At 42.4% G+C, this 10,612-nt stretch overlaps 1 protein-coding gene across 1 annotated transcript in view; it reads left to right on the plus strand.

Moving 5' to 3' along the window:
- The window catches only part of TNFAIP8L3 (TNF alpha induced protein 8 like 3), a 47,971-nt gene extending 38,404 nt beyond the window's left edge, over positions 1-9,567 (plus strand). The window contains exon 2 of the mRNA XM_030496723.2: positions 6,502-9,567. Coding sequence (XP_030352583.1) covers positions 6,502-7,064 — 563 coding nt within the window. The 3' untranslated portion in view covers positions 7,065-9,567. The remainder of the gene's footprint in view (positions 1-6,501) is intronic.
- The last annotated feature ends 1,045 nt before the right edge of the window (positions 9,568-10,612 follow it).

Below are 10,612 nucleotides of genomic sequence, written 5' to 3' on the forward strand. Positions count from 1 at the left end.
TTTCCAGCGTGACCAAGTTTTGCCTTCAGACATTTGGATACCAGTACATTCTCCCAGGATCATATAATTATCAGTCTGTAATCTCCTGTTCCACTATGGAAATGAGCAACCCTTTTATGTTCATAGTAACAATTTAGAAGTGTTAAGAGTTTGAGCACCGGGCCCCTGGTGCTTACACATGTTTACATTGGCCCTCCCAGAAAGCTGATATATTCCATCTGGTCTATTGGATTTCTTGGCTTAAAGTTACTGGAAACACTGAATGTTTCTTCTGCAGTGATCCCGTAGCTGTCCAAGAGCAACACGCACACTTAGAGCTAGCACCCTGGCCACCATGCTAAATACTATGGGAGAAGTGCTTTTAGTGCACTTTTTTCCAGCGTGCTTTTAGAGCTATTTTGAAATCCTGAGTTCTGTGGTTTACTTTTCTAGTCAGTCTTATAGCATGTAAGTGATTCTTAAAGGATAAATAAAACACACAGGTTTGCAGCTAATTACATCTAGTTTGCACAAATGCTGCAAATTAAACAACTAGATCTTTTTGCTCTTTGTTTTTCTACACTCTCCAATTCTGCACTAGCTTTTTCTTGTCCTTATAGCTTTACATATCAGCTTAATAAAACTCCTTGCTCTTATTTTCCTCAAATGTTGTTTATGCTTTCTGAACTATTTATATCAAGAAAAAAAGAGACATTACAGATCGCTTCAGGTTATAATGAAACAAGCTGCCAGCCATGTAAATTACCAGCAGCAACACTGGAATAACCATGCAGATACCATCCACTGCTCATTTAGCTCTCTGCAAGAGCTTTGTCATACAGCTGCCTCCTTCCTTCTTCTTGGCTGTCCAGACTCTCCAGGCTCAGGGGCAGGTAGGCCACTAGGTTAAAATACAAACTGGGTCACACAAATCACTAAAACAGCACATTCCTACACCAATGTTCACAACCCAGCTATCTCATACTGTGGCAGACTCCTTGGAGTGTGCCTGTCCCCTGGCTTAGTCTATCTCCCACAAGCCAGAGCAACTGCTAACAGCTGGAGGGATGCCTGCATCTCCACCAGCATTGCTGACTCCTTAAAGTCTGTCTTTTGCTGCAGAGGCTGTTCTGCATTTGAAAATTGAGGATTCAGGAGTATTAAAAATATTTCAGCCTTGCATCATCTTTACTTTCCAGTGTATTTCTCTCTTGTCAAGGTTCAGCCCTTTGCCTACTTACAGTACAACTAGATCACAGATGCAGGGACCTTTTCACATTCCCATCACCTCCCATTCGTGCCAGGCTGCAGGATCCCACTGCAGTCCTGCATCGTCTTCATGTCTTTAGCTCGGTCCTTTAACTTACAACAGCTTAACTCACCTTTCCAGGATGCTCTCAAGCTACCTCCTCCCCCTGCCTTCAAATACACTACTTAGCAATGGCTTGAGGACACAGCCCATCACCAGCTGCTGGGAGCTGGGGTTGTACTCACAGCACGTGGGAGATCAGACACACAGCTCCAAGTGTGATTCACTTTAGACCAGGTGAAGTCAGTGGTTGAGGTAATTGATTAATGAGTGCAAGCTGCAGCAGGCACTACGGTAACAACTCCCAGTGTCAGATGTGACTCCACAAAACCAAAGAAATTGCTTTGTATCCTTCCTTTCCAAGCAAGCCTGCTAATACAATTAAAACTGCCCTAGGCAAACTCCACAGAAACACTTCAGATTAACTCCTGCGCTCTCCATTTTCACCTGTGAAGCAGCACTCCCTCCAGAGCTCACTTCAACACGTCTTTCAGCCCTTTGCCAGGGGAGAAAATATCCTGGCTGCAAAACTTTATTAAGGCTTTGACTAAGAAGTGGCTAACTGGGAGGGAAATGGATTCATTTCAGGGATTTGTTTCTATGTCTGCATAATTGCTTCCAGAAAATGTCAACCAGGCTCTCTCCTGGGCATAGTGGGAGCATGTTCTGGTTCACTGGTTCTGCCATGTGTTTTGTACAGAGTGGCTGAATGGATATTTACATGAAAATAGTATTGCTGAGCATTTAGTTCTAACCATTTTGTACTTGGTACAGCCATCTGGAACCAAAATATTTCAAGAATATTACAGATGCTCTTGCATTTTTATCTCAAAAACTTTTAAAATACAGAACTCTTACATCCACCCTCTGGAGTTGCCAAACTTTTTCCACACTTCTGTCATTAAGCAGCTCTGTTATTAAGCAATCCTGTTATTAAGTTTAGTGGATGTGAGACATCTTTGTCATCCTCAGCACCATCTGCCAGAAGCGGGGCTGTCACTGGCAGGGAGTGGTGTAGCATCCTGACCACAGGACTGCCCAGGCACAGGGAGCCTCTCCCCTTCATTGCTCGTGCAGCTGGGTCTGCGCCATTGCCTCTTCAGGCACCACAGCTGTGGAAATACAAGTCTGAAGAACTGCACTTTTTTGGTGGATGGATGATTGCTATGAGACCAATCCCATCACGAGGGGCTTTTTTAATGGCTTTTATCATACACGTCTCTCTAGATGACAGAAAGAGAGGGAAGGAACAGATCTGAAGGCAGAACTGGTTCTTACTTCAGTAAAAACTAAGATGTCAGACTTTCTATAATGGAAGCTAATCATTATCCAGCAAAGCAGTATGCTCAGAGGTTGGTTTTTCTTTTTTAGCTTTGGTGTAATGTTCCTGAAAGCTAATGGCATCTATAATGTTATTGCTGATTTGTTTTGCTCTATGAAAGAAAGCAGAAAATAGAATTGCTGTATGTAGGAGGCGAAGATGTTGTTTTTTTGTGTAATGAGCAATGTGCTGCAGGGAGAAAAGACTGCCACAGTGAACCTGCAGTCCCCATGAAAGCCTGGATTTAATCATGTGGCTAACTACTTGTGATCTTGGAAAGGCAAAGCGTCACCTTGGTGTCTGAACACGACGTGATTTTGGAGGCAGGAATCCAAACAGTCTCTCTCATGCCTTCCAGCATACCCTGCTGTAAAACTGCATGCCCCGAATATAAGCAAAGCTGAGCACAGCCCTTTGCAAACAGCCCCCACGCCATTGTCTGGGCTGCACAAGGGTGCTGATGACTGTGATCTACCTCCTCCTCACTGTACACACATTGCCTGACCCCTCCAGCAAGCACTCAGGCAGCTGGAGACCAGGGGCTGAGGCTCTGCGGAGCGCTGATCCCGGAGTCCAGGTTGGCAGCTTGCTCATGCAGCTGGGATGCACCAGTTCTCCTCCTCCCTGAGCTTTCAGCAGTTTCTTGTGGTGGAGGGACTGTGGCAGCAGTCTGCAGCTTCTGTATTTAACATACAGCACCATCCTGTGCTGCAGGTGCACAGGTTTGTCCTGTGTCCCCACCAAGCACTGCCCTTCTCCACTGGGACCTTGGCTGCTTGGAACAGTTGACTGGGAGAAGTATGGCAGTCATGGTGGTGAAACTAATTATCAGCTATTAGATTTTACAATAGACAGAGCAGTACAAATCATGGAAGGAGGCAGGGGAAAGGATTTGGATCTGCCTGGTTTCTAAGGACTCTGAGCACCTGTGGCTGGCATAGCTTAGGTGTAGAGCTGCCATGGTGAGACAGGCTGGAGAGACAAAGCAGAGAGTGGTGAAGGGGGCCACAGCAATAATAGGAGCCATGAAACTGGGGTTCTGATTTGAGCAGAGGAGAGCAAAAGATACAAGAAGGGGTGACGGATATAGCATTAGGGCCTGGCAAAGGAAAAGATAGAGGAAAGGGGAATACAGCTTCTAGAAAAAAGTTTAGCAGTGCCAACAAAAGAACAGAGTATTTTATTTCACTTTCAGAAAGGCGAAAAGGAGCTCAGTCTCATGCTGTTAAATGGCAGATCCCACTCTTGGGATTGGCCATGGAAAAAACCTCCAGCCTAACATTCAGTTAAACTCAATCTGATGCTCTCCGGCCGCGCTGCCCATTTCATAGCTTGTGCACCTTTTTACTGGGAGCTGTGTTACTGTCATTTAAGGTACCAAACCCAGGGGTGTAGTGGGGGAAGAAACCCACCTTTGAAGGTCATGCTCTGTTCAGTTTCGTGGATGAGAGCCAGGACTTTGAATACAGGAACATACCTCAGAACCACTTTTCTGGGCCCAGACAAACCTCACTTCTGCTAAGTTTACTAGAAGCTTTGATGTGCTAATATAGCATCAGATGTTGTCTCTCAGAAAGCACATAGATGGGAGGGCAGGTGCATTGATGTGTGTGTGAGATGTGCTGGTGGTTGTGCTGGTCCTGGCTCCCCCACAGATGTCCTGGCACACCGGAGACGTGCGATGGGGATGCGGTGCTTTGCCAGCCACTGCTTTCTGTGTGCCACGACTGCTGCTTTGGCTCCAGCTGTGGAGTTGCCACGGCTCAGCAAAGCTCTCCCTGCAGTGGAGCCGAGCACAGCGGGAGCCAACAGGTCTGTGACCCGGTGACAGTGACACACGTGTGTCATGAACGTTAGAAAAATCAATATTCTAACTGCAGTTACTTGCAGGTTTTGATCAAAACAGACACTGAACAACTGCATCCACTTGATTAATAGCAAACACTACAGGAACAGACGCTAATATTAATCTTCCATTTTACTGTATCAAATGCACATAATTATTCATCACTGATACTATTTATATACCCACGTACTGCTAAGTGAAAGAATGCTTTCATCCTGGTTTTATCATTTCTAGATTAAATCACAGTTTTTTCCATTTCCTCCAGTCGGCAGCTCAGCCCCACAATTTTCTCTCCAAATGACAGGCAATTCTTTTAAGCACATTGAATTATTTTTTCCAGGTGGTGGTTCATTTGAAATTAAATGTTACTCTTTCATACTGCTCAGTAGTACAGCTGTAGCACACAAAGAAAGATGACAACTTTAATATTCAAACTAACTTAAAAAACAGGATTTAAACAGAAGATTTTAAATTCAGAGGGTTACTTATACGAAGTGAGCACTGGCACCCAGCACCCCTTTTTCCTCATGCGAGGATGTGAGGAGCACGGGGAGGAAGGAGAGGGTGAACCCATGGCAGCGTGAGTGAGGCTGCGGATCAGGCTGAGGCATGGACAGATGTGACAGACGGCGGCTGGGCAGTGGAGTGACAGCATTCCTGTGCTGAAGGCTGGAAAGGGTCCCCAGAGCTCACCCAACCAGCTTCGACCCACCCAGGCTCCAAATTGAAATCAGCACTGGAAACTTTTATTTTCATTGTTATCCATAACTTGGTGGTGGTTGTCTCCATCCGCTTTGCACAAGGCAAGGCTCCGGTCTCTTGGTGAGCAGAGCGAGGTCTCCAGCTGGCAGGGAAAGACAGGCATCTCCTCTATGTGAGCAAACACTGAGAGGAGGTGTGAGGGAAAGGCAATGAAGGTATCTTGTACCAGAGGCCTCTGCTGGCATCCGTCCTCATCAGCTGTAAGCCCAAGTACACCACATTCACCATTTGGCTACAGTGACAAAATGCCTTTTGATCCAACAGAGACTTCAGTACCCTAGTATTAAACTGGATGATTATTTCATACAATAAACATGTCTGTTTCATTTAGTTTGTCCACACGGGATCAGTTAAAAACCAACATTAATGTGAAAAACAGAGGAAGGTCAAATTAATCTCTAGCAATAATTATAGAAGCTCATTGAGTAAAGTCCAGCAGGAGTAGCCACATGCTCACTCAGGTGCTACACCTGAGTGAAACTTGCACAGACAGGTAAAAGATTAAAAATCCAAGATATTTATTTGATAAATGTAGAGCAAATAGCTTGGGTACTTTCATTTGGTGGGATCGCATGCACTGAAGTACCAACATGTCACAAAAATCACATTCTGTAACTGCGAACCTGTAACAAACAGGAAAGGTATTGCTATTAGTGATTGAAGCAAAATAAATTATAGAATGTCAGGTTAGAAAAGACCTTTAAGATCATCAAGTCCAACCATTAACCCAGCACTGCCAAGTCCACCACTAAACCATGTCCCACGCAGATGAATTGAATCTGCTTATTAGCCCTTAGCTGAGATGTAACAGTGGAACAACAGTGCCTCCCAATGACCGAAAGTACAACTCTTTCAGAGTCATGTATTTATTTGTGAGTATTTCATTTTGCTTGTCTCTGATAGCTTATGTATTATTTTGAACACAATATCTCAAGGGATCTCTCTGCCAAGAAAGCTTTAATATTGAACTTCAAAATTAAAAGCCTAGCAAAGAACCAGCACAAGATATCCCATGCCAGAATGTTCTGTTCTTGATTTGCAAGCAAAAAGCCTCAGTGACAGCAAGACCTGAAACACAGATGTCTGAGACCGCAAAGGTGCCTGAAAATAGTGTTGGAAGCGTTCGTATTACTGCAGCCATGACTATATGTAATGATAAGTGATACACGTAATGTTTCAGTTAAGCAAATACTACTAGTTAAACACTACTTTTCTTAAGTGCTTATGAAAATTATTCACCAAATAAAATTAACCTTTTCCCTGTTCCCTCCTATTCTGAAACAGGTCCTGATTATTTCAGTTCCAAGAATCTCGCACTGCAAGCCCAGAAAAAGATCCTGAGTAAAATGGCAACCAAAACCATGGCTAACATGCTCATCGATGACACAAGCAGCGAAATCTTCGATGAGCTGTACAAAGTAACAAAGGAACATACGAGAAACAAAAAGGAAGCCCATAAAATTATGAAAGACCTGATTAAAGTGGCAATAAAAATTGGGATCCTGTATCGAAATAATCAGTTCAACCAAGAAGAGCTGGAAATCGTAGACAAGTTCAGGAAGAAGCTGAACCAAACTGCCATGACAATTGTCAGTTTCTATGAGGTAGAGTACACGTTTGACAGAAATGTTCTTGCAGAACTTCTGAATGAATGTAAAGACCTTGTGCATGAACTGGTAGATCGACACCTGACACCAAGATCCCACGGGCGCATCAACCACGTCTTCAACCACTTTGCAGATGTGGAGTTTCTAACTGCCCTGTACAGTCTTGATGGGGATTGTCGGCCATACCTCAAAAAGATCTGTGACGGCATCAACAAACTACTTGATGAGAAGGTCCTTTGAAACTACGCTCCAAACCAATAAACCAACCAAAAACTTCTCTCTAGAACTGGCCACCCTTCATGAGCTGCGGTGAGCAAGCAAGCTTCCTTCCCACCACTCTCTTAGTACAGTCTCCAGCAAGGGCCAGAAAGTGCTCACCAGGCTCATGATGAACTTCAATCAGAAAGCTATCAATTTTAATGTTTTGTTCCAATAACTCACTCTTTTCCAAGAAGTGGAGCGAACAAGGCTGCCGATACCTATTGTTCAGAAAGAGATTGCTACACACCACAATCTTACTACCTTTGTGTTCAAGGCTGAACATGGGAAAAGAAAGTAAACTCAAGTGCATGGCTATGTAAAACTAGACAGGTGAAGGCTAAAGAGCAACGCATGGAATTTATCCCCACGCCTTGAGTGCATATGTTTTTATTATCTCCATGAAAAAGCTTAGACAGAAAGTAGGGTTGTACTGGATTAAGCTCACTCCTTCCAGAAGGATCAGGAATCAATATGAGAAGCCATCTCTGATTTTGCATGGTATTTAAGTCTGATAGGGGAATAACAAATAATGCAAACTGAGTAGAAGTGGGAGAAAATTTAAAGAACTGGTCTATGAAGCAATGCTTTCATTAGAGAGTTTTGGTTCATACCTGCTAACATAGGGAAGATTTCATTTTAAATTGGAAAAGCAGCTTAATAGTTCAAGCTCAAAGGTAACCAGAAAACTAGGTATAGTAGTACATCAGTTTCCCCACTCTCAGGGTTTGTGTATTTGGTAACATCAGACAAGTTTAGGCTGAAGGTTGTGCTGCTCTTTGTGCTCTTACTACTTTGCCTGACAGAACAAAACATTCTTTGTGAGGATTTTGAAATTGCACTTGGGAAGAGGAACATGACTAAGACACCAATGGAGTGACACCAATGGAGCAACGTTTACATTCTCTATCCTCAAAATACTCAGCCTAGATAAAACTCTCAGTTTAATGTGTCCACGACGTTAATTTGTGCCTACAGTAAACCAGAGGTGTGATGAAGCCCGACTCATGCTTGCAGTGCCATCCAGTGGTAGTACATCTGCAGTAGCCTGAAGAGAACAGTCCTAGCCACGCCGTGGAGCTTCATGGATGACTTTTTTTTTCTTCAGAATGTTGTCAGTGACTTTTTTTTTTCTTCCCCCTTTTTTAAACTAAACATACTGATGTCTGCAATCTGGAAACATTTTGCAAAGAAATATTGGTTTCTGTCCAGTTTTGTTAGGATTAAGGGAGAACGGGAGTAGAGCAGATACACAAGTTTGCCACTTTTAGGATCCTGCAACTGGGATGGTGCTGACCGACCCCAAGTAAAGGAAGTGTGTTTGGAAATCTCTCCTTGCCCTCTACATGTTATCCTCCAGCCTCACCTGTATCTATTGGCATTTCAGTGTCATGTAGCTCCTTTTAGTTGGCACAGCAGACAATCCCATTATCTGGAGATTGTTACCATATCACATATAATATAGAGATGCACATACTTGAAAATTGACGAAGACAAGAAAATATAGTTGAAAGCCATTCCTCTCTAAGGAGAGCTTCCAGTGTTGATAATTTATTACTCTAGGATTAAAAAAATTCATGTTTCTCATTTCTTAAGTACTATGGTGGTAGAGAAAACTGCTCAAAATTTTATTCTACTTCGTCTGTCTTTCCTCATCCCAGAATAACTTTTCTCTCTTACGACAACAGTTCTGACTATCACACCATTATACAGAGAATACACACACACAGATCACATATTCACTTGGGTTCTGCTACATGGATTTTTATCTGTTCCGAGGAGAAATCATTTGGAGCACAGTAAAAATGGCAGCACAAGATATTAGCAGAGCAGCTTGTAACGATGTAAATTTCCCCCTCATCTTTCCTTTAACCATAAAAATTACAATTAGCATCAATGAAGGTGGACAACTCCTTTGCAACACAACACAGTAACGAAACACTAACATCTGGAGTTGCAAGCTCAGCCATTTGCAGAGTCATACTTACATGCACCATTAGCTGCATTTTTTCCAAGCACGTACTTGTCAATCGATGCTTTTGAACAGTATTTATTGTATCCAACACTCCTGTCTCAGTGCACATTTCAGATTTTGTGTGTTTGTTTCACTTGTGGCAAACAAATTTAAGATTTTTTTTTTTTTTTTTTTAAAGCCAGAAGAAAGGATTATTCAACATTCAAGATGTCCAAAGGAAAGGGATCTCTGTGACTTTCTATTTGTGTGTTGCAAGTATCAATATTCAGATTCTGGTATTTTAGACACACCAGCTGAACATTTGTTGTTTTATTTATAAATCTCAGTAGCCTTAAGGAAAGAGATGTTTTCAAGTATTTCTCATACTTGCATATCCTGTATATCCATTGTTTACTTTTGTACTTGTAGTTTGGTATGTAATAACATTGCTAAAATACGGGCAATGTTCAGGTCACCTTAAGTATATGATGTATTATCATATTTGTGGATTAAAAATGCGTGATTACTGCCCTTTTTGTTTCCCCTTATTTATTCTACCATCCAATGTGAACTGAAATTTAGCAATAAGAGGAGGGAATTCGGATAATCTAAATTGTCACCTTCTGCAACCTTCATGCTCTTTGATGACCAGATTTTTGTGAAGGCAGGAGGTAGGTAGATGGACATTTTAAGGGTTTAAAAGAAAACTGGAAATCCGCATTTCTGTGCTATCACACAGACGCAACACAAACATGCATCAGCAGCAAATGAATTCTGTTTTCCAAAATTCTCAAGCACTTCAGCTAACAAATGACGGTGACTCAATGTGTTTAGCAGTACCGTTCAGTCACCAGGGCTCAGCCTAGAAAATGCATTGGCAGCCTGTGTCAGGGCCAGAGCAGATGGAAAATGCTAAAATCTAGCTCTCTACCATGCCCCTTCCTGCAAGTTTTCCATGACATATTTAACTCAGTTTAGCTAATGTGATTTAAGTTAGGCAGAAGACACACCCCTGACAGATTTCAAATCCCTGCCCTAAACATAGAGATGCTAGAACCTACCAGAATATTTTAACAACAGCAAGCATATATTCTCCTATCCTTATTCCCAGAAAAGGCCAAATGTTTTGGCTGAAAAAGCTTAGGATTTGCAAACAACTCACATGGCAATTATACTCAAAGCAATTAAGAATTGGCACAAACTGCCAACTACCTTAAAATAAAAGTTTAAAGCAATCTTCCCAAGTAGTGTTTTGAGCCGCACTGCTGCTAAAACATTGCTGTCAGATTAATTTTATGAATCATATCATGGCAGGACACAATATTATTTGCTTCATCACTGCCAACTTTATGTAATGAAGAGAAAAGAATGATCAAGAAACTCTCAAGGGACTGACCACTTCTGGCATCCTAATGAAATTGTATGTGTACCACAGAGAAGTACACTGCACATGTAATCTTATTTGTGTTGAAGAAACATTCCCACAGAAAGGTGTATAAATAGCTGACCCTGAAGCGAACCAAGAGGGTAAAGCAGAATTAAGTCTTATCACAGCAGCAGAAATGCAAAAGCAAGT

This window comes from Strigops habroptila, chromosome 9 (genome assembly GCF_004027225.2).
Source record: "Strigops habroptila isolate Jane chromosome 9, bStrHab1.2.pri, whole genome shotgun sequence".
NCBI classification, from domain to species: domain Eukaryota; kingdom Metazoa; phylum Chordata; class Aves; order Psittaciformes; family Psittacidae; genus Strigops; species Strigops habroptila.